General features: G+C 45.6%; 1 protein-coding gene across 6 annotated transcripts in view; it reads left to right on the top strand.

Moving 5' to 3' along the window:
* Window positions 1–24,819, top strand: part of Dclk2 (doublecortin like kinase 2) — a 134,883-nt gene that overhangs the window by 86,893 nt on the left and 23,171 nt on the right. For 2 of the 6 annotated variants that reach the window (XM_052731997.1, XM_052732001.1), the window contains exons 5-9: window positions 223–270; window positions 3,982–4,076; window positions 16,872–16,947; window positions 17,626–17,734; window positions 19,486–19,543. In XM_052731997.1, coding sequence (XP_052587957.1) covers window positions 223–270; window positions 3,982–4,076; window positions 16,872–16,947; window positions 17,626–17,734; window positions 19,486–19,543 — 386 coding nt within the window. The remainder of the gene's footprint in view (window positions 1–222; window positions 271–3,981; window positions 4,077–16,871; window positions 16,948–17,625; window positions 17,735–19,485; window positions 19,544–24,819) is intronic. The other 4 variants (XM_052732000.1, XM_052732003.1, XM_052731998.1 and 1 more) reach the window with 3 other exon arrangements.

Here is a 24,819-nt window from a genome sequence, read left to right as displayed (position 1 = left end):
ACGACTTGACTGGAGAGGTGTCTAGAGGTGCAGAGTGGTCCCAGACCAACCGTTCCGAAAGGCAGACTTGGTCAGACGCTCTCTGTGCCGCCCCACCCCCACTGCAGCGCTCGCTGGCTCACTTCCTCTAGGGCAGGCTGTGTTACTGTCTTTTAGACCTGCTGAATAACCTCTGTCCTTACTGTCTTCTCCTGCTCTGTGCATATGCATGCGTGTGTACAGTAAAGAGGGCTGGCCACACCAGTGCCTGTTCTTCAGCCAAATCCCCAGGTGAGCCGGGAGCCTCACAGTGGTGTCTCTCTGCTGGGTTTTTGTTTCTGTCTTTGGCTGCATTTCTGTTTCCTTTGCTCCATTTCCATGAATGTATCTGGCCTTCTCCTGTGGACATCTGTGCCATATGCAACGTCTTACAATGCGCAGACCGCTTCGGCCTCCCTGCGCACTACAGAACCACTTAACCTAGGAAGATTGCTACATGCCTGCCTGTGTAGTTGAAGCAGGGTGGTCCAGGGAAAGGCAGCCACCTCTAGGACTTCTGTGTTCCATCAGGCTGTGGAAAATACTCTGTGACTGAAAAGCTAAAGTTTGTTAGCTGAGCCGGGCACTCAGGAGGCAGAGGCAGGCGGATCTCTGTGAATTTGAGGCCAGCCTGGTCTACAGAGTGATGAGTTTCAGGACAGCCAGGGTTACACAGAGAAACCCTGTCTCAAAAAATAAAACAAGTTGTTATCAATAAAGATACGGAAGGAATTTCTAACCTCACACTTTGCCCATACCTGTGTTAAAGGTTTAGGAATCATTAAAAGCTTCTAGTTCAAAGTGCGTTATGATGGCCTGCACCAGACTAAGATAAGGAGATGTTTGCTGCACACAGAAGGAGGCAGCCAACGCTGCATCTTTTTAGTTGGGAGGCAGTTATTTTCATACAGCACTTTACATTCAGACTTTCTAAATATATGCAGTTGACACTGGGTTTTTTAACCAAAGGTATCTCTCTGCCATTAACCTTATTTTAAATCGTATTGACTCTGTGGTATCTTAAAACTGGAAATGTCAATGAAACATACATGTGTTTGGGTATAGTTTTCTGGCTGAATGATGCCTAGCTTTTGTTTCAGGTGACAGGTTTATAGATGCTTGTCATGTCAGGAAAATGATTAAATAAAACTAGAGAGAAGTGGCTCAAGAGAGTCAAGTATGATTAATTCAACTTTGTCACCTGAGGTCTGAAGAGGAAACTTACTGAACTAATAATATTTCATGGCCACATTTGTCTTCAGACCATCTACTGTTCTATGACAAAGCCCAGTGAATACTTAAATGACTTTTTAAAAAAAATCTGAATTTGCAATGCTTAATAACTGATTGAGGACTAGCATTTCAGTATGTTAAATCTTCAGCTGAATCCATATTGGGATAGTGTCAGCCTCAGACTCCTCAGTGAAAGTTGTGAGACTTGAAAGCCACATCTTGAAAGGCAAAGAGTCTTTAGAGGAGGCCTTTGGAAGCATGTTTAGCACTGTAGAATGCTGAAAGTCTCTCCAGTGCTGGCACTCCACAGTGACTCTAAAATGTGTTTCTACTCGTTCTCTGACGAGGGGCGGAGAGTGTTGGGTTACAAGAAGCCACAGTGTTAGAAGCAGTAGTGCTTGCTTGTACAGAGGCTTTGCTGAGCTGGTACCGATAGTCCAGCTCTTCAGGAGGCTAAGGTAGGAGATTTGAAGTGAACCTGGGCAATGCATCATGGCCCTGTCTTTAAATAGCAGCAGCAGCAATAACAACAACAGCCACGACTTCAGGGATTAGCTGGAATTTCAGACAGTGACTTTGTAAACATAATATTGTTCATGTCAATCTTAGGCTAGAAAGAGCTGCTTTGAGAGATGTTTCTGAGTCTACTTAACTTCCAACAAAACTCTGTGTAAATAGCTAAATAGTGTGTTGAAATACATAGATAGTAAAATAGATAACCATTTAGTCAATCTAACTATGATTTGAGTCGTATAAATACTGCTTTTAGGGGCTGGAGAGGTGGCTGAGTGGTTAAGAGCGCTCACTCTGCGGTTGAGGACCAGCCACGAGATCCTAGCACTAACATGGCAGCTAGGTGTCCTGTGGATGCCTGTAATCCCAGTTCTGATGTGAGGTGGAGGCAGGGTCACTGGAGCTTGCTGGCTTCCAACATAGCAAAGGAAACTCAGACCATAGGTCCAGGGAGAGAGCCCATCACTGTCTGCCTAGAGAGTGATGGATGAGGATGTCCGATACCCTCTTCTGGCCTCTGTTGCACACACTTATGGCCATACAGTCAACACACACACACACACACACACACACACACAAACACGAAAAACTAGATAATCAAGTGATTTAAAATTAGGAAAATTAGCCGGGCGGTGGTGGCGCACGCCTTTAATCCCAGCACTCGGGAGGCAGAGCCAGGCGGATCTCTGTGAGTTCGAGGCCAACCTGGACTACCAAGTGAGTTCCAGGAAAGGCGCAAAGCTACACAGAGAAACCCTGTCTCGAAAAAAACCAAAAAAAAAAAAAAAAAAAAAAAAAAGGAAAATTAAGAGTTTGGGGGATTAAAAATATTGAAAAAGATCCTACCTACCGATTGTAAAAGCACAATAAAATAGACCAAATTGACTTCATAAACCCAGCCATCCCTGTTCACAAACGGTTTGGCTGACCGTGTATGCTCCTCGGTCTGCAGTCTCTGCCTCCACTCAGGAACTGGCGCTCCCTCTTGAGTCACCTGTGTGGGATGTCTGCCTTCACAGTTGACTTTCTACACTTAATTCAGGTGATTTAAAATAATACCGTCTGCCTCATGTTTAAAGGGGTGGGGGGGCTTCATTCTGCTTTTCATAAAGATGAATGGCAGCTTTCATCTGCTTTGGGCGAAAGCTCTTGAGGATTACTTTTGAAGTAAGAGGGATTACAAGTACTTTTAAGAGGAGAACAAACAACTAATCCCAGATATTAACTACTAGCTTCATGAGATCACTGCAGAAACCGATCTAGATGATGGGATTGGGAATGTGCATAAAGGGCACTGAGATGGTTGGCCAGCACTCTGCAGGCTAGAATCTGTGATTGACCTCCCCCTACAAACAGGATTAGCCATCCTCTGCTCAGCAGACTCCAAGCTTTCTACCAAAGCGTGTGGAGGTGCAGAAGGCGGTGTATAGAAAACTACCAGCATTTGCTAAAGAATGGGGACATTCAACGGAAGAAAATGGGGGGATTAGAAATAAGTAGCCTATATTAAAAAGTACTTGAATAGTTTATCTTTTAATGGCCTTCAATCAAATAATATTATAAGAAATAGTTGTTTTCACTTTCCTTAAGAATATACTTAAAGGTTAGGGTTGTAGTTTAGTGGTAGAGCATGTGCTCAGCATGTATGAAAAGCTTAGCTCAATTCTGAGCACCAAAAGGAGAATGGGAAGAAGGCAGGTAGACACACACACACACACACACACACACACACACACACACACACACACACACACTTACCTGTGTGTTTGGGTTACAGTCTAATTGATTTGAAAGAGCCATACACATTTCTCAGTGACTCCCATTAGCATACACCAAGATGAAGATGGATACTGGCAGCTTGTAATGGCCTTCATCACAGACCATCACAAACACAGCCATCTGTCTGTGTTTTCTAGAAGGCAGGTTGTGCGGACAGGGTCTCTCGCTCACACCTGTAATTCCATGATTGTCTTCTGTATTTGTTTATATCATTGTTGGGACACAATTATTGCAGATAATTCTAGCTTCACTCCTTGTCTGACTTTGTCTGTAATGCCGTAAGAGACATTGCTTTTGCTTTTTGCTGATTCGTCACCTGCTTTGGGCTTTAAATGAAGCAAAGCTTCATGGGAGCCATTTTGTGCATGTGCTTAGTGTTTCCACAGTCTGGTTGTTTGGAGTTTTGATGACTGTCTCCTTCATTGTTTCCCGGTCCAGTGAACGGAACTCCCAGCAGCCAGCTCTCCACTCCTAAGTCCACGAAGTCCTCTAGCTCCTCTCCAACCAGCCCGGGAAGTTTCAGAGGATTGAAGGTATGAAAGAAGAGAGCTGGTGTGCTTCTGTGAGTCTGTTATTTGTGTGGTTTCACGGTTAGGTTTGTTTGTGAGCTTGACAAGGCTGAGCTGGAGCCTGTCGTCACATCAGCTGGCCTCCCTGACTCCCCTCACATGGACGCGTTCACGTCCTGTGGGACTGCACAGTTGTGATGGGTTGAGCAAAATGTGGTGAAAGTACAGGAAATTATTATTCTGACTGCTGCAGATGGTTTGCAAGTGGCAAAGCATTGGAAAACACCATAATTCATTTTAAAAGGCCCTTTGGAATCGTGATTTTAGTATGGCTAAGGTAGCTTGACTTTATTGAAGTCTGCAACGTGGGAGAACTATCAACATGTCATTTACACCTGCAGGAAGATAGCACATGAAGAACAGGTACATTTTGGTGAGGAATTTAGACATAAATAGACGTTAACTATGATGTTAAAAAATATGGAGAGTAGCAGCAAAATTCATGGTTGGCCTAATAACCCAACAGGGGGATTGTGAATGCACAGAGCTGACATTTGCAAAATTTTGATGTTTCGTTTGATTTAATAAATCCCAGTGCTTTAAAATTTATAAAATATGTCTGGTAAAACAGAAGAAATAATTGGTGTTAAACATCGAATGTTTCTTTTATTGACACAATCAGATTATTTATGTGGTAAAATGCTTTGAAAATACTGAAGTTTATACAAAGCCATGTATGTTATGTATGTGTTCCTTAGTGTTAAGTTGTATCAGATATACCAGTATCAAGAATACAGTCTCAGCCGGGCGGTGGTGGCACACGCCTTTAATCCCAGCACTCGGGAGGCAGAGGCAGGCGGATCTCTGTGAGTTCGAGGCCAGCCTGGTCTACAGAGCGAGATCCAGGACAGGCACCAAAACTACAGAGAAACCCTGTCTCGAAAAACAAACAAACGAACAAACAAACAAAAAAGAATACAGTCTCTGAAAATGGTTGCTTAAACACCTCAAAAAAAAAAAAAACACAAAGTTTTCTTTAGGAATGTTGAAGAATCTTTTTGATTATTTTAATGAATGGCAAGAACCACTGCTGTGTGAATAAGGAATGAAAACCTACCGAGTCTAGAATCTTGATACCTTGAAGAGATGCGGGAGGTCTTGGTTCTCAGCTTCCCAAAGTGGGTAGCATTATTCACCTGAGTGTAAGCTCAGCTTGCCCTCCCCTGAGAAGGATGTGAGAACAGAAAAAGTATAATGCGGATTGCCTTGGTTTGTGCTTGCTTGGTTATGGACCTCAGTGAAGTGCGGAATGAGACTGATAGTACATGTAGGGATAATGTATAGCTTGTACCTACTCCTCATTACAGGACGCACTTATTAGAACTAGCCAGGGTGGTGGCTGCAGCTTGTAATCTCAACATGCAGGAGGCAGAGGCAGGAGGATTGCTGCAAGTTCAAGGCTAGTCTGGTTTGCATGGTGAGTTCCTGGCAATCTGGGGCTACAGAATGAGACCCTATCTTTAAAAAGAAGGAAAGGAAGAAGGAAAGAAAGAAAGAAAGAAAGAGAAAGAGAGAAAGAGAGAAAGAGAGAAAGAAAGAAAAAGAAAGAAAGAAAGAAAGAAAGAAAGAAAGAAAGAAAGAAAGAAAGAAAGAAAGAAAGAAGGAAAGAAAGAAAGAAAGGAAAGAAAGAAACTCAGGTAGTTTAGTAAGTGAAGGCTGATGGCCACGTGACCTGAGTGTGATCACTAGACCCCTATAGCAGAAGATAATTGACTCTTACATGTTGTCTTCTGACTTCTGCATGCGAACACATTCATTGCATACACATACAGAAGCACACACTAAATAGATGAAATTAAAACTATTTTAGGAGCTTGAGAGATGGCTCAGCAGTTTAGAGCATTGGCTTCTCTTACAGAGGACCCAGATTTGATTCCCAGAGCCTGGCAGCTCAAAACTGTTTGTAACTCCAGTTCCAGGAGATATAATACCTCTTCTGTGTTCTCTTGACAGGAGGCACACACACGGGAAACATTCCTGCACATTAAAAAATAAACTAATAAATCTTTAAATAAATATATTAAAAATTTAAAGGCATTTTTCTGAAGTATTAAATTGGCTAAGGCCCGTTTATACTATGATTGAATTCTTAATTGTCAGTTTGTCGAAAAGGAAAAACTTAGATGAAATAAAACTAGTAGTGGGCTGAATGTTTTCAGATACAAAGCCATGCCTGGTTTTGGTAGCATCCCTACGGAGTATAGCTGCTGCTTTCACATTGCAGTCATAGAAGATCATGTAGAGGAAGCAAGATAATCTTCAAATTGTGAATAATTTCTGCAGAGTGCGGAGTCTCAGATGATGAGTGGTGGCTACTGAATTCAAATTCTTCCGACCCCAAACTGACAAGTGTCAGGACGATGGAAAGTGTTTTGTGCTAGTCAGCCTCCTGTGATTGTAACAAGACCTGAAGATGACCAGTGAGAGAGGAAAGGTTCATTTGACCCCACTATTCTTGAGGTTTGGGTTTATGGTCGCTCAGCCCAGTGGGTCTGTGGTGGCCTAGTACATCATGCCTACTTCATGACCAAGGAGTAAAGAAAAGACAAGGGATCCAGTCCCACAGCCCCTCAGCCCTTCAGGGGTACTACCCCAGTGACCTAAGTACCTTGTACTGGGCCCCACCTTCTAAAGTGCCCCCCCACCCGACACACACACACACTGCCCCATAATGCCTTCTTGAGGAACAAGCCCCCTGTACATGTACCTTTATGGTAGGCATACAATCTAAACTACAGCAACCAGTTAGAATTTTAGGGTCTTGTCTAGGTAGTCTTAAAGGGCAAAAGGAATTAGTCTGGCCTCTTACTGAAGATGGTCAAACAGCCTGGGGGAGTACCAAAAGGAAAAGTGGACCATTTCAGTGGGGTTTGGTGTGATGGAGGGCTTGGCTTCAACCCCAGTTCCAACAAGACACACGGGGATATTTCTAATCAAGGAACAGGGTGTGGGAGGGGATGCAGGTTACTAAGAGGAAGCATCAAGGACAGGATTTCTAGCTAAAGGGACTTGAAGAGATTGCTGTAATGACAGACAAGCCAGGGTAGGGATCTCCCCTAAAGGAACTTTGCAGTATTATAGGCATGGGGAAGGACATCCAAGGTCTGGCCTCTTTAAACAGAGAACCCAGAGGAGTTAGAATAAAATTTGAGTCTTAGGAGAGAACCCCTGAGAGCAGTTGACAGTCTAAACTCTGGCCTGCTTGCTTAGTCCTCACTTTACAGGCTTTGGTCCTGGGAGCTGACTGGCTCAGGGTTCGTTCTGAAAGACCCCCGAAGGTAGTCTTCCCTCTGGAGAGACCCTCGCCCAGAGATCACACCGAGACCACAAGTCAGATGCAAACAGCAAGAGGCTTTATTCAGGAACACGGGTACCCGGGGCGACACAGTCCCTCCAGAGGCTGAAGAGACTGGCGCACCGACGGGCTGGAGTGGAGGGTTTTTATAGGGTCGGGCAGCAGAAGGGCGGGTACAGAAGCAGGAAGCATAGTTTACAGGGTTCTGATTGGACGACTCATATGAGGCCATGGTTTACAGGGTTCTGATTGGACGACTCATATGAGGCCATGGTTTACAGGGTTCTGATTGGACGACTCATATGAGGCCATGGTTTACAGGGTTCTGATTGGACGACTCATATGAGGCCATGGTTTACAGGGTTCTGATTGGACGACTCATATGAGGCCATGGCTTACAGGGTTCTGATTGGACGACTCATATGAGGCCATGGCTTACAGGGTTCTGATTGGACGACTCATATGAGGCCATGGCTTACAGGGTTCTGATTGGACGACTCATATGAGGCCATGTTTTACAGGGTTCTGATTGGACGACTCATATGAGGCCATGGTTTACAGGGTTCTGATTGGACGACTCATATGAGGCCATGGTTTACAGGGTTCTGATTGGACGACTCATATGAGGCCATGGTTTACAGGGTTCTGATTGGACGATTCATATGAGGCCAGGTTTACACTCAGGACAGTTCGTGGTTTTTCCCCGAGCTCGACACGCCTGCTGACTTGGCTCTTATCCAGGGTACAAGTTGTTTTTCTGACCTTTTAGTTCCCTGTTCTGGGGCCAGGTGGCCGACCGCAGATACCCTGTTTGTTCCTGTGCCCATGTCCTCTAACTGAACTTTCCCCGTACTTTTCAGGCCTTGCTCAAAATGGCGTTAGGCTAAGCAAGTATGCTGGGGCCTTTCAGTTCCATGGTCTTTGTCTGACCTCAGTAGCTCTGACTGTCACTGGACGATGCATTCGTCCTAGGCTGGGACTGCAGTGTCTTAGGAGGGTAGGAGTGGATGCAGTTGCTGTACAGTGCTTGAGTTCTGATAAATTCCCTGTAGGAAAGAAGGTCAGATTAAATTCAAGGGCCACAAGGGAGGGAGACCAGGGAAAGAATGAGGAGTCTCTGGGAGGGGAGAGGCAGGGTGAAGGAACTAGGGAGACAAGGAGGATCCTCTGGGACTTCCTCAGGAGACCATGGCGAAGTGCCCGGGAACATGTGTCTGCTGGGAACTGAAGGTCAACACCTGGCATCCTCCTGACTCCACAGAGCTTTTGTAAGATGGTAACGGTCACATAGCCCAGTTACTGGTTTTCCTTGATAAATACCATGGGACTGAGTTTGCTGAGGTTGACAGGCTAGAAGTAGACAGTGTGACCCGGGTCTAGATGATGTTTCTGTGTGGCACCGAATATCTGAGCCATCCGACTTACAGGTTTCAGAGGTGTCAGTCCATTGTGATGGAGAGGGTTTGGTAAAATGGAGTAATTCATACCTGTGGACTTCCTGTCGTCAGGAAGGGAAAAAAAGGGGAGTCAGGGAAAATGCCCCTTCCAAGGACCTGTCCCTCAGTGACCTACTTCCTCCGGTTTGTGTTGTTAGATGTCAAGTCCTAAAGTTCCACAACCACCCACAATAGCACTACTAGCTCTGACCCAAGGGTGTTTCAGCGCTTGATCCTGACGCTGGTAAGAGCTTGCCTAGCATGCACAACTTTCTGAGCTGATCCCCAGTATACTGCTGGGTGTGGTACTCTACCACACCATGCCTGTAATTCTAGCATTCAGTAGGGGAGGCAGGAGGATCAGAAGTTCAAGGTCATCCTTAGCTATGTATCAAGTTCCAGGCCAGCCTGGGCTGCATGAAACTCTGACTCAAAACAACCCACCATTAAAAAAAAAACAAAAAACAAAAACAAAACCAGAAAGGAAAACAAACACATGAGCCTGTGAAGTACATTTTATATTCAAACCACAGTGTCTCAGTATAAGATAATGGTGTACATGGACCTGTGGTAGAAGCCACACAGGTAGCATGGGGAGTCACTGGGATTTGGAAGCAGAGCCTGTGCTTGTAAGAACTACCACTTGAGGGCACCGTGAAAAAAAATCAAGGCTAGTCTTAAAACAGATTGATCAGAAACAGTGAGGTTAGAGCAAAATTTGTAAACAGAATTGTTAACGGGTACTCTAACCAGCAGATCCCTATCGGGCTGCTACTCCAAAATGGAGCCTCTAGATATTAAAACTTGGTTTCCCTTTGTTTGGATTTGGGGAAGGTGGCTTTTCTGAAAAGCATGGTCACTTACAGTGATAGTTACCTAAGGAAGAGGCAGGTGTTAAACCTGAAAATTTCGAGGAGAGAGACCAAATCCACGACTGTCCAATCAAAGCAAGCTTTATTCAGTACTGAGGAGGAAGATGGAGACACTGCCCAGGTCCATACTGGAGATTCCCAGATTCCCACACTGGTGCAGAGTCAGGTTAGCTAGGTGCTCATGAAGGCGAAACCCACAAGGGGGCGGTACTTCCCGCCTTCCTGACGTACTTCCTACCTGTGTACCTCCTGTGCACATCCTGTGCAGTTGGGGCAACCAACCTTGTTTACAGAAGTGAAAACAGAGGCTTGTTATCTTAGATAAACAACAGCCCCCAGCATTCCAGGAAGTTACCTGTCCTCCGGCAAGTGAGGCTTACGGGTTAACTTTAGCCCTTCCACAGTTCAGACAGGAGCCTCCTTCACAGCAGGCTTCTGGCTGCCTCCCACAGCGTTGGCACCAAGAGGACTTTGCAATGAGGCCAATTCATGAAGGTTCACAATGGCGCTTAGCCTCCTGGTGTTCTTGTTTTTCTTTCATCCTTCTTTAGTTGTTGAAGAATTCTGCCAATGTTCCAGCCAATCCTAGTTAAGCCTTGGCAGCTCAGAGAAGTCTTTGGTTCAGAGGGGTGAGGTGGAATTGGATAACGAGTTTTCAGCCGCATGGACAGCCTCAGGCACAGTGACCACGGCCGCTGGAGTCAGCTCGATGTCTTGTTTAGAGGCAGACACAGAGTGCTGTGGTTAGAAGCAGGGACTCCAGAGTGGCTGGGTTTGGTGTTGGTGTGGCCCCTCACTGGCTGTGTGACCTTGGGCAAGCCATGTTGCCCTTTTCTGCAAAAAAGAGGGTTCACAGGATGCACTGAAGCCCTGGACTAAACACAGAGAAAGCACTCAGGACAGCTTTGATATTCTTACTGTAACTGGGGGTCTCTAGGTTCAGATTCACATGAAGGAAAGTCCACGCGGAACACCTAAGTGCACACTAGAGAGAAGTCAGACTGAGTTTTTCTCTTATATTCCTGTGTTTTATGTACTTGAAAATACTCTGACTGTGGTGATATTTTATTTGTGCGGAAATGTGATATTTTATTTGTAGGTTAATAAAGTTGACCTGGAGATCAGGGGTCATAGCGAGCCATAAACAGAAGTCAGGTGGTGGTAGCCCACACTCTTAATCCAATTACATGGCAGGCAGAGTCTCTGTGTGGTCAAGGACACAGCCAAGCGTGGTGACACACGCCTGTAATCCCAGTACCAACCATAGAGGCCTGGAGGTCTGTATAGACAGGCAGTGATGAGGAAGTGATGTGGCTGGGCTTAGAGCCAATGAGAAGGCAGAACAGGAAGGCAATAAAAGCTCAAGTTAGACAGGAAGAAGCTCCCTCTGGTGGTAAGACAAGGCTAGTCGTAGCTATTAGCTATTTCTTTGATCTCTTGGGCTCTTTGGCTCTGTGTCTCTTATTTAATAAGACTGTTTAGAAATTTGTCTACATCTGACCAAGAGCTCCTAGCTCCAAGAAAGTAAAAGTATTCAGATCCTATGAATCCTAAGTAACATTCTTGGAGCCCAGGAAGCTGCGGGTCACATGACCTGAGGGATAACCTTGTCGATAATACAGATCCCAGGGCCCCCCCCCTCCCCCATCACAGGCCGTGCTCTCGGGGCTGGAGTTCAGGCTCCAGAGGGTTTACTAGGAACAGCTTCTGAGGTCTGTGGCTGAGGGAAGGAAGGTTCGGGAAGGGCAGGGAGTCTCGCATCTCACTGCTTCCTCCTGTCCTTCCTGACCTTCCCTCCCCAGTAGCCCCTGCCTTGCTTCCATGTCCCTTTCACGGGTCCCAACACTTAACAACAGTAAACACTGATTTCCTCACGTCGTCTTCTTCGGAGGTGGATTGCAGGAACAGGTTGATTGGGTGGTTCTGGGCTGGCTCTCTTATTACTAGCTGGCAGGGTACACATCAGGGTGAGAGTCACCTGAGGCTTGATGGGAGTAGGGTATCCACTTACCAGGTGACTTCTTCCTTTGCTGACAAGTGGGTTGGAGGCAGGCGAATAGGAAACTGCAGGAGGAGGTTCCATAGATTAACACAGGAAAGGCAAAAGGCAGCCGCGAGGAGGAGACTGGCAACTTTAGTCTACTGAACTTCCTGCGAGCCTAGAGAGCAGGCTCACTATGCTAACGACCCCCAAAAGGTCCCCGCAGACCTCCCTCAGCCCCTTTCCTCTCTTGCCCTCTGAGTGCCAGGCCACGGAGAAGATACGGCAACACCTCCAGGTTCTTCTGTGTCTCCCCCTTAATAAACTGTCTCTTCTCTTGTAATTGACGTCTCTGTATAACTCATTGTGTAGAGGCAAGAGAAACTGACCTCTGGACTCAGATCCATACCTGTTGGAGGTCCAGAAGGCCCTGGTCCCTCCCTACAGGGACTTTCCAGTGGACTGGCTTTGTGTCCTCAAAAGGTGGCTGCTGGATTTTCCTGGAACCAAGTGACAGGAAAAGGATGCCATACGGCTCTTGTCTCTGTGACCCAGCTTTGGGAGCCAGACCTTCTGTTCCCACAGTGTCTTAGGAGGGACACAGGTCAGCCATTTCAGCCTGGGAGGAGGCTCCTTGGTCTTCTTTGGGTCTGGCTGCCCCAGCAACAATCCCATTTTTCATCTCCCAGCACCCAGAACTTTTGTTTCCCACTCTGATCTCCCTGAACTTGCTGTCCATCTTCCCGCTTGGAGGTCGCCACAGTCTTTCTCCTCATCAGTTGTACGGCTCAGTTCTCTTTCCCGACCTTTTCATCCACAGTCTGGACCATCCTGTTCCCTGCCAGTCTTTTCTCTTCAAGTCTTGGACTCCACTGCTGACATTGGTTTTTTTTCTCTTAACTCTCACCTTCCTGGCTTTGTCCTTGACCTCAGTCTGTGATCTCTTTTCTTGGCAGGGCTCCTCAGAGTCCCTTGGATATAGCCGGCAGCTTCTGCAGGATTACATGCTGTCCTTAAATCACGGCATTTGGGGCAGGGGTGCAGATAGGCAATAAAGAGTACTAAATATGTCATCGACTGCCAGATAGATGAAGAAAAAACGTTTCCCTGAACTTTAGTTCATCATCTGTCCAAACTGAAGACTTTTAAGGCAACTTGGGGCTTCAGAGTCAGGCACACAGTTTGGAGACGCCTGAGTTTTTGGTGCAGAGGTGTATGCCTGGCAGCTCTCTGCTGTGAGCATTCTTGGTGGTGGAAAGGAGGAGGAACAAAGTACATGTGGAACATTCCCGACATCTTGAGATTATAAACTGTCTGATGTGCTGAGGTTTTATCTGATGATGTCTCTCGGGTCTGCTGGTGGTGAAAGGTTCCCAGATTTGTGAGGTGTGAGGAACGTGCGGCTGTATCTAACCCGATTGGCAGGGCTAAGATGTAACTCTCTGACCTCCTGAACTCGGAGCCTCCTTTCAAAGCTGTGAAATGTAAACCCACGGTAGCTGCTGGCCTTCGCCATCTCCCCCTGTCCCAGGAGCTTTTGCTTTGCTGCTGTGTTTAAAACTAAGTTAATAATTTTCAGAACTAGGGAACGGGTCACTCTGAGGCTCTTTTCATTTCCCCAGAAAACACCGTGTAGTGACTTCATCTTTGAACAGAATTGATTTTGTTAGACAGAAACAGAAACAAAGAGGCGGATTAAGTAGTTTTGAAGACTTTGGTGCCCTAGCAAAATAAATCATGGCATTGAATACCAGATGCTGTTTGTACATGGCAGTTACTCTGTTAGTTGGGTGAGTTTGGGGATAGTTCAGCCTTCTGGGCCGCAACCCATTAGGGTAGATGAGAGGGTCACCATGCAACCCAGTGTGTACAAGTTAGAGCAACTGTGGAACTTTATTTGAATGTGTTCCTATTCAATGCCCCCTTGCTCATGAACGCAGGACACTGGAAGGCCTTCATGTTAGAACATTGGAGGTAACTGGGTGGAGTGAGACTTCGGGGTTCCTGCAGTGACCAACCATGACACCCTGGATCCTAGAGATTATGAGGTTTGCAGTAAAAGCACGGAGACATTTTTAACAAGAGGCCTTATGATTCCTCCAGGCTCTTGCTCAAAAGAAATAAGCCTGAATCTTACTTGAAGGGCTCACTCACAGATGTGATGGAGTTCTAGCTGATTTGGGCTGACGACATAGTCTGTTGGGGGCAGGGGTGTTAAGGAATGGAAGGGTTCCGGTGAGCAGATTGCACATAGTTATCAGGCTAGCCACTGTCTTGTATCTTATTTACATACCCGGTGGGTTCTGTTTATCACCATTAACCAGCTACATATCTCAGTTGCCATGAGTAAGTGGGTATTTTCTTAGTAGGGACAGGGAAATGCAAAAAATATTTGCAAAAGAAATAGAATTTTATCGTCATTGTGGCTTCCTGTGTTTTCACCACTCTTAGTCTGCATGTCTCCGGGCCACAGTGACTAGTATACCTTCTATTTAACCATAGTGTTTCCTAGTCAACAGCCGCCTTTCGGGGGAGCATAATGAATAGTCAACCTTTATGGCCCTGGAGGGCCAGGCTGCATGGTGGGGAAGTCAAGTGAATTTAATCATAAGCTGAGTCATTAGAAGGTGTAGCTTAGGGAGATCCTAAGCAAAGTGACTCCCTCTCCTAGCCATTCAACATTTACTTCAGGCCAGGAGCCCCTGACCCTGATGGACAGCCTTCAAGGAGTGTTCTAACTATTGTCCCATGTCTCCTCAAAGAATTACCAACGCTTGCTCATGTCTCTTCGCCTTGCATCCTTTTAAACAGCACAAGTGGTTGCTGAAGATTTGATCAAACCGTGAGGAAAGAAAGGAGTTTCGATAATATTTTATTTCTCGTTATGTCTTGGACCCTGTTCATCAGTGTTACAGTAAAATTATCCCCTTTAGTATTATTTTTTTCATGGCTTTTTCCTTTTAATGAAAAAGCCTTATTTTCAAGTAGAGGAATATATTGGATAAGTCACTCCTATTAACTCAATACAGAGATTTTTGGAAAGCTTTAGCACTTTAAAAAAATGTCAAATTGAGAGTTGAAAATAGTTGCTCTCATTTGATTAAAAAAAAAAAAGCTACAACTTGGAGTGATTCACTGACGTTTCTGTTGGATGCACATGAACCTCGCTGGCCCCATGCCCTCTCCCTCCACAGGGTGCCTCTGCCTTCACACTCACTGCTTTCCCGCGTCTGTCAGAGAGGGCTCCCACCACCTGTTCTATTTCCGGTGTTCTTCCCATGCTTCTCCTCACCGTCACCTTGGAATCACAGTACAAAGCAGGTTTATAATTATTCGGCTGCACCAGGAACTGGGATAGGAAAGGAGAGGGGCTTTACTCAAAATAAACAGTAGGGAAGTTACAAAGGTCCACAGGAACTCAGCGGGTAAACACTGCAGTGCTCGCAAGTGAGCCTGGCGGTAAATGTTGAGCTTCTTAGGGAGTTCTGGAGTCAGTCAGGACATTCAGACAAGAAAGGGTGATAGGAGAGTGTTACCTGCCTATGGGAAAGCTGAGAAGGCTAGTCCTAACATCTCCGAAGCAGTGTGGGGACTTGTGTCCTGAGTTCTGAGCACTGGAGACAGATGAGGGTGTCCATGCCTGACCCAGCCAGATGTAGACCGCCTCACTCTGGGCAATGAGATTTAGATGTGAGGTGCACAGGTCCCTGTCCTTGTTATTCGTTATTCGTTAGAATTTGATGACCCAGCCCCCAGTCTGTTTGTTCAGAGTCCTGGGAGTCATCAGCAGGGCTCTTGTTATTTATCTTTGAGATTTCACTTTGCAGAAGAATTTCATTCTTTTCATTGTTTATTCCACTAAGGGTCAGGGTGTTGTAACTGGCAGGGCATGTTTGTAACCCCAGCACTTAGGAGGCTTACACAGGGGCTCATGAGTTCAAGATGCGCATGGGCTGTACAGCAAGAGCCTTGCCACAAACAGATCGAACCAGGCCGACACTAGTTCAAGTTGGATCTTTTATTTCTTTGGCAATTTTCAGTCTAGGAAGAATTGTATTGGAGGAGGAATCAGCTTGGAATGAATGATTTAACAAATTAAAAACTTGTGTACTAGACAGTCGTTTCAGCTCTGTGTTAGGCATTTGGGGGAAAGCCCTAACTGAGCTTGGATTAATGTTCGGAGTCAGTGACTTTGCTCAGCCGTTTTCCAGGCGTGAGCTAATGTCAGGTCTCTAAGGTTCAAGCTGGGTGCTGCTGCTTTGACTTTTGAGAGCTGAGATGTAGGCTTGGGGAGTTTAAGTAACTAATAAATAAAGGGAATTGTTTGAGCTAATGTGAGTATGAAACTCATGAGGACAAGTGGTGGGAAATACACTGGCTAGGAGGAGGAGACGGCCCGTGGCCTAGATGCCAGGCTGAAGACCTGGGCTTATTTTGTTGGGAACAAAATCCCACTGGAGCTCTCGGATCCCTCAGATTTCTCTGGTGGTAGCTTGTGGGGTGGGAGACATGGAAAGTGTTAGAGGCCAGGTGAACCTGGAGGGTGATCTGGTAGTTGTAGAGAATGAAATCTGTTTGTTTTTGTAAGCCTCCTCTTAGTCTCCTTTCTGAATTTGCTCTCAAACATCCTAGCTTTTAGATGTATTCTTGTATGGTGCTACCAGTTTGGGAGCGACTTTCAGTTTCAGTGCCAGAATATAAATGAAACAGGACAAGACAAATAAAAAGGTGAAACACTGAGAATCGGATTGTTCACCAATTATGTTCTGTTATTTGGAGGTAAAATGATTGGACTAAGAGCTGGCTGGACATTTAGTCTAGAACTCTTAGAATTCTCTGTGGTGCTAAGACATTTGCACTAATTTTGGTACTTGTCTAGCTATGATGTCATAATGCATGCTTTATTTTTTTAATTGAAGTCAAAAGTAGCACAGTTTGTTTTAAAAAGTAGAGCACTGTGAATTTTTGTGATGTTAAATCTGAATTGAGACTGTATCTGTGAAATAAATTTATTAATGTGTTATGTTGTATAAAGGGAAAAAGGAGAAGAAAATTCTGTATCATTTCCTGTATCAGTCATTTGACATTATATAACTATTGTCTGTCACATAAGGACTAGGAAGCTAATGATTTATAGATGTATCCCAATACGCAATGGTTATTTTCTTCTTTTAGCAGATTTCTGCTCCAGGCAGATCTTCTTCCAATGTGAACGGTGGACCTGAACTTGACCGTTGCCTGAGTCCTGAAGGTGCTTCTCAGTCTGATCATTGCTTTTATAAAGGAAATCATCCATCTGAACTTGGTGGCCGTCAGGATTCTTTCTCAACAGGGATGCGATAGGTCCCCTGATAGCCCGGGTAGCTTTAGTGAGGCGTTGAGAGTGGGGTCACTTGAGGGTGTGTAGTCTTTCTGCCATATACCACGTTATCCCTGTTTCAAATCCGAGACCTCGGCTTCCTGTCTTGTCTATGCTCACAATTCCTAGCTCTTTTCCCATTCTCTCAGTTAGATGAACACAGACAACAGGACACATTGTGATCAGTGATCTGATTACTTAGCCTCAACATAGTTTGATAGAACTTTCTTTACTAGAACCAAGGAGAACTCTCCAGAGTACTCCTCAGATGGAACCCATCCCCCTCTTGCCCAAGACAGGAATTTTGAAGAGGTCCGGTTAGACTCCCTAACTGACACTCCAGGATTTGTTAGGCTTATTGATTTTTGTGGGTTCCTGATTCCAACCAACACGGTCAAAAGAAAACTGGTGATTCAGGCATTCTATTTAGGAAATATGCTGAGGGAGTTTCTTTAGTTTTGCTATGAGCCTATAAATAATTGCATTGTATTTCATTGTTTTCCAACTAAGTAGGAGTCAGTACGAAATGCTGACATTTCCTTCAGACTTTGCATTTATCCTTGGTCGCAGGTGTAAATGGGAACAGGTGCTCTGAGTCATTCACCCTTCTGGAGAAATACAGAATCGGGAAGGTCATCGGAGATGGCAACTTCGCGGTAGTTAAAGAGTGTGTGGACAGGTGAGTGGCGGGTGGTTTGTTCCCACACATACAGTTCTCCCACTACCGAATGGTCTCTGTCAGGGTTTCTATTGCTGTGAAGAGACACTATGACCATGGCAACTCTTATAAAGGAAACATTGACTTGAGGGGGCTTGGTTACAGTGTCAGAGGTTCAGTCCTTTATCATCATGACACAGAACATGGCAGCGTGCAGGCAGACGTGGTGCTGGAGCTGAGAGTGCTGCATCTTACTTCAGAGGCATCAGGAAGACAGCAGACTCACTGGGCAGTATCCTGAGCATAAGAAACCCCAAAGCCCATCTCCACAGTGACACACTTCCTCCAACAAGGCCACACCTCCTAACAGTGCTAGTCCCTGTGAGATTATGGGGCCAAATACATTCAAACTACCACATGAAGGAAAGGCCTTTCTAGAAAGAGTCTCTTTTCCCTTTCCTAAAAGAATCTGTCCTTGGGACTAGCCCTTTGGCGTGGCCACAAGCAGTTGGTCTTCAGTTACATATGTAAAATTGTTTCGTGTGCATGTGGTTTAAAGGACATATCAGAACTCATCCACCAGCCTGGAGAGAAGTAAGGAAGAAATGAACCACTGGAACAAGAAAACCTGTAACAGCACATCAGACTCTGATCAGTGCACACGGTGTTACTGCCTTGGACCTTTGCAGCAATGCTGAGCTAGACCCATAGCTCTGGATAAACGAGCCACGACTGTGAGATCAGAAGGAACCAACCTCTGCTTGTTCTTGAACTCTTAAAGCAATATGAAAGTCCTGGTGGATGCACATGAAAGTCTGTGTGTTCATAGAACACTGTCCTACCTGCTCTGAACGGCTGATTTTCTAGAATGTTCTGATAATTACAGTTTGTCCATTCTGTGGCATCTCCAGTGAGGGTTCACTCCCCTTTATATATTGCTATGTAAGGTAACTGCTATTCTTGAAGCCTTTCCAGAGCCCTGGCATACACATTGCTCCTTGAGAAAACAATGAGGCACCTAAAATGTAACTTCTAAGGACATGTTAGAAATGTGGTTTATAACATGAGGGGAGAAATTTATTTATTACCTTTCCAGGCTGTTCCACATCCCTGTGTACCAAGGCGCTTTGGCAGAAAGACCTGCAGATGAGAAAACACATGTATTCTGAATACTTTGGAAGAATACTGTGATGGTCTCTGTCGCACTGTTTTCATTTGAGTTGGGTTTTGTTTTTTTTGCCTGTTTAAATTCAACTATGCTAATATTGAGTAAAAATTAAATAGTATTGAATTAAGACTTTTGTGTCCAATAAGTGATTTCTTTAGTACCAGGCAGGGTCTACAGGGTGGAAATGATGTAGTACCAGATCTTGTTGAAGGTATGGAGGAAAAATAGGTACTAAAAGTGCCAGGATTCGGCAGTTTTCAACTGTAGAATCAGGTGGTGGTTTATTTTTCCTCGTTAATCTGATCTGATAAATACTATATTTATTCTTCTTAGACACCTGTCTTGAGATTTAAGTAAAGAAAGTGCTTCTTTTCTTGTGTTGCTGCAACAGAATTTAAATACTTCCATTTGAATTATTAACGCAAAAGAAGATTTAGTTAGCCTGGCTTTGTTTTTTTTCTTTTCTTTTCTTGGGAGTTACTTCCTCCTATGACCCCTCTCCACACTGTGTCTAAGGGACAGAAGTGTGGGTGCTGTGGAGGGAGCTGGGAAGGAAGGTTTATTCTGATTTATAGAGCTAACGCCTTCCTATGGTTATTCCTAGGTCTACTGGAAAGGAGTTTGCATTAAAGATTATAGACAAAGCCAAGTGCTGTGGAAAGGTCAGTGTGTCCAACTGTAAGTGGGTTCACGGAGCGGGAGGTATCCGGGCGGGGACTTGAGACCTTTGTTGCAGGAGATCGACTTCCAGTAACCGAAACGAAAGTAATAATTTTCACCGTGCTGTTTTCTAGTGACTTTTACCTCTAAGACCGTAAATTTATATGATCTTGGTTCTAACGATAAAAAACGTGAAACTCTCTTTCCTGGGAGATTCCTAGTCTCAAATCCAGCAACATTTAAAAGGCTAGGACTCAGGACCATTAGATGGTAGTTCCCTACCTCCATGCTAAGGGTTGGCCTTCTGGCTTCAGGAAGTTGGCAGAAAGTAAGACGGATGACAGGCAGCCTGCTTCCTCCGGCTCCCAGGTGACGCCCAGGGGTCCAGTCCGATGCTCTATATTCGTGGGTTTGTATCAGACCTGAGGAGCCCCAAGTTTGAACACCTCGAGTCTTAGGAGGCAGCCGCTGGAAATCCACCCAAGCTATTTGCCGAGGAAAACATTAGTTTCCTTGTCGGGGCCAGGAAATGATCTGGCCTTGTCCCTCTGTGTTCTGAGGGTGTTTGCTGCGTAGATGTTCTGGGGCAGGATGTTTGGAGCAGTGGCTGGTGCAAAGACAGCATGAAGTGAATCCTTCAGCACAGTGACCCGTTTCTGTCTGTCCTGCTCTCAAACCGGAGTGGAAAGGATCCGCTGATGACGGGCTGCTAGAGGACAGTAACTGGACAGACACAGAGACCACAGGCCTGTGCTGATTCCTCTGTGGCGGCAGCTCTGTTAAGCAGAAAAGGCTGTGGAGCAGTAGTCCAACACCAGGTGGAGCTGCTGACCGCACACGGCTCAAGCACTTGGATGGTACAAGTCTGAAACAAGCTGTGGGCTCAAGCACACGCCGAGCACATCAGTAACGGTTTCCTATGTCACCACACGGTGGAGTAGTTTAGATAGAATGGATTAAGTTACGTTTTCCAGTTCATTTTTCTGTTGGTCATATTTTCCAGTGTGACTATTAGAAGCTTTAGAATTGCATATTTGAACTTCACTGTGACCTGTTGGAATGTTTACTCTAGGGCCAGAGTGTGCAGAGTCACTCCTGCCTTAACCTGCTGCGGTGGGACCCTGGACAAACGCTTAAGTCCTCTGTGTCTCCGTTTCTTCTTCCTCTAAAGGTGTTGACTGACAGTGTGTACGCCACAAGGCTGCTGCAGTGGCAGGTGGGATGAGGGAGTGGAAACACGTACAGAGCCCCAGTGTGTGCAGAAAGAACCGATGCGCGTTACTGTCGACATTGTTAGCATGCCAGAGGACTTGGGAGTTTATCATTGTGGGTGATGTGGTAGGACTGGCTCTACACTGTGGAGGTGCCAAGAAAACAAGCAAACAAAGCCAGTTTTCAGTGGATATTTATGAAACCACATGGTTTTAACAGAACGTTTAAAATAGTGTTAAGGAAGTTTTAGAGAAACCTGCCTATGAGGCAGATTTGTCATTTACTGTTTTCTCACGTAACTGTCAGCCAAGCCAAGGTGGCAAGACAGCCCTTTTCTGCATGGTGACTTTCGTCCGATCTTACGTGCTTTGGCATGTTCTGTAACCATTGTAAGTGCTCATTTTCTGTGTCTGTGTGTGAATGTATATATGTTGTGATGTGTGTGTGTGTGTGTGTGTTGTTTTGTGAGATGTGTATGTGTACATGTATGTGCGTGTGTGTTTTGTGAGGTGTGTATGTGTACGTGTATGTGTGTGTGGTGTGTGTGTGTGTGTTGTGTGTGTGTGTGTGTACACATGCCAAGGACAACTTGCCTTCCATTATTCGCGTCCCAGGAATCAAACTCAGTCTTGGGTTGGGCAGCAGGCATTTACCCACTGAGTCGTCTCTTGCTGGCCCCCTTTGCTTATACTTCTAATAATATTACTAATATTCAAATGTAATAACCTTTTCTCTACGTGTAACTGTTAGTCTTTCCGTCTGTGAGGTGATCTAAGCACGATGTGTCATGAATCAGCCACGTTCTATATGACTGTTACGTTTTCTTCCAGAATATTAAGGATAATGGTTAAGATGTAAGTAGCTGTGTTCATAGGATCACATGCAGGAATTTCATCTGATACAGTGGGTGCCTAGACACATGGGGATAGGCCTCCCAACGTTTGGATTTGTGTCTCCCTGCTACCGGATGTGCTTCTGTTTGCACAGTTCACAATCTTATGCTTCTCCGCATTTTTACATTTTGCATATTTGACCAACAAATTTCATATCAAAACTGCATAAAATTATAATTTAAAAACTTGATGTTGCAAATAAGTTGATTTTTTTCCCCACGGTGAAATTATATTTTCAGATAAAAATAACATAATTTGTTTACGAAATTTTAGGGGATCATGCAGCCACTAGTATGGAGACCATTGCTCACCTCTGCTTTGTGGGTCTTACATGGAAAACCAGTGCGTTGACAGCCACCACCAGCGGGGAATGTAGGGACTTGGCCCAGTCGTGACTCAGAACGCTTCCACCAGCTCTGCCGAGGAGGAAGCAGAGATTTGGGTTAGCCAGCTTCCCGCAGACCCGCAGAGGCCAAGTCCTGACTTGAGTTTGGGTGCACCCATGTACCTCTGCGTTTCGATCTGCTCCTTCTTCATATGATAGGATCCTAGGGGAATATTCATTCTTGTCTTCTGTTTCTTCTTCTAATACACATGACCATCAATAGAGTACGTTCTTCACTCACCTGAACTTTGGTGTGTGTTCTCTGGGTAAGACACAGTGCCGGGAATAGGTGACTCACCACAGAATTAATACCAATTCTTCTGAGTATGATGTGGGCTCAGGGAAAGCTGACGGAAGAGGATCTGATATCCAGTGAGGATGCCATGGAGTGAGAAGCATTTGAGGAGAATGGGGAGATGTGGGTAAAAGTGCTTCCCATGCAGCCCGAGGCCCCAAGTTCCATGCCTAGCACCCATGGAAAGGCAGGTCCTGAAGCTCAGGCGTCTGTAATCCCAGTGTTCTTAAAGGGAGAGGGGAGCAGAGACTCTCCTGACGTTCCTGGGCCAGCTAGCCTAGCACACCAGAGCAGAAAAACAGCTAGAGACCTTTTCTCAAACAAGGTGAAGGCGAGGATACCTGATGTTGTTCTCTGAGCCCTGCGTGAGTGCCGTGGCATGCACACACCTGCTGGATCCATGCACACATGCCTATCATATCGATAGACAGAAGAAACATTTGAGCTGGTCCTGGAACTGCAGCAAACTTTCAGCACGCGGTGACGAAAGGAAAACCCACCAGGTGGCCAGAGCAGATTGAGCGAAGGCCCAGAGGCGCAGAGCGCACCGGGTTCCTGTGAGCACTGTCGTTTGAACCTGCCTCGGACCTGACCGGCAGAGGTTGTCCAGAAGGCTGTGGAATCCTGCCTGTTAGGATTCATTCTGTTCCGTCCTGAGATCCCCTCATTTAAATGACTGTTGACTGAATCGCCACAGTAAGGAAGCCCTGAATTGTCCTCTCTTACCTTGTACAGTTTTGCATTCATTATCTGCATATTATGGACCCAGATAAGAGATAAACCCAAAAGCATATTATGCTAGTTTTGAGCTGTTGGAGTAAATGGCCACACAGTTTAAATCAACAGAAATTACCCTCTCACAGTTCTGGTGGCCAGAAGTCAGAAATCTACACTTTCCTGGGGCTCCTGGGGAGAATGTGCTTCTGGCCGCTGAGCGCTTCCAGGTGACTGACAGTGTTGGGCTTACGGCCATGTCTCTTTACTCTTTCTCTGTCCTCACGTGTTCTCTTCTGGGCTTTTATTGCTGCTCTTACATCTGTGTGGATTCTCCTTCCTCTTTCTTAGAAGACTGTTGTGACTCATTTTGGTTAGCCTGGTTAATTCAGGGCTGTCTTTGCATTTCCGAATCCCCTTTTCCAAATAAGATAATAGTTACAAAGTCCGGAGATTAGGACTTGATGCTTTTGAGTGACTTCTGCTTCATTCCACTACATAACACTTATGCCGGAAACCACATACAGTGATTTGAACACGCTTTCCTTCTTGGTATATTGTCCTCAGCAGTCTTAACTGCCAGCTGTGAAGCCGCTGATGGGTGATGTGTGTGTGTGTGTGTGTGTGTGTGTGTGTGTGTGTGTGTGTGTGTATGTGTGTGTGTGTATGTGTGTGTGTGTGTGTGTGTGCGTGTGTGTGTGTGTGTGTGTGTGTGTGTATGTGTGTGTGTGTGTGTGTGTATGTGTGTATGTGTGTGTGTGTGTGTGTGTGTGTGTGTGTGTGTGTGTGTGTGTGTATGCGTGTGCATAGTTCCTCTGCACTGCGCATTTCTAACTATGCTGTTGGCTGGAAAGTGAGCAGACACCTCTAGGATGTTTGTTTAGGTGCTCCAGACCAGCCCACAGACAGAAGACAGTAGGAGGAGAGCTATGATTGTTGGAAGTGTGGGGGAAGGGCGGTGGCTGCCCAGGAGACAGTCACCTAGCTCAGCCTTGATGGGGCAGGGGACACTCCTCACAGGATGATGGGTAACTTCAGCCTGGTTCAAATGGTACTCATATTCTGTACGGAGAGAGTTTGAAAAATAGATTCTGGAGAACAGAGAGTAAAACCTACTGTGGATTGCACAGGATTGCACCTGGGGAGAAGCATTGCATCGCTTTCTATTGGTGCTTTGCTGACGTTTCATGATAATTAGTGTCGGAAGGACTGTTTCTTTATTAGACAGGAATAGAAAGAGACGGAGAAACAGAGAGGCAGCTTCTACATCCCAACAAAAACATTGACTCTGTGCTTAGATGGGACTGTTGTCAAGAACAGGGCACTAAGGTAACACGGCTTCTGTGGAGGACGTCCCAGTACTTGCTCAGTGTTGGGACTTGACAGTGCTGGGCAGCCTTCTCACACTGCCGGGAGAGGTTCCACAGGGGCCCCCGAGACTGTTTGAGTGTCTTCTGTTGAGAATAGTAGTAACTTGGGGAAGGGGTCTCAACCCTTGGTAGACAGTGTATTGTAACTCTATACAGAGAGCTTCCTGACACTGCCGACATGGACTGCCTTACATTTACAAATTGGCATGCCAAACCACCCCTCACCGTGTTTATAGACCCTCCTAACACTGGAGAAAATGGGCAAGAGGGAATGGCAGGCTTAGGGATGGAAGCCCTGATCTGTTTAGTTTTAAAAGAAGCCCGTTTTTACTGTAGTGGTGGTAACTGCTCTTGTCTTTGCTTAGTGTAGGGTGAGACAAATTCACATCATTGCTTTTACACCTGAAAG

Source organism: Peromyscus californicus, unplaced genomic scaffold (genome assembly GCF_007827085.1).
Source record: "Peromyscus californicus insignis strain IS unplaced genomic scaffold, ASM782708v3 Scaffold_9__1_contigs__length_137607984, whole genome shotgun sequence".
NCBI lineage: Eukaryota > Metazoa > Chordata > Mammalia > Rodentia > Cricetidae > Peromyscus > Peromyscus californicus.
The sequence above is the reverse complement of the archived record's forward strand: the minus strand, read 5'-3'. Positions and strand labels throughout refer to the sequence as shown.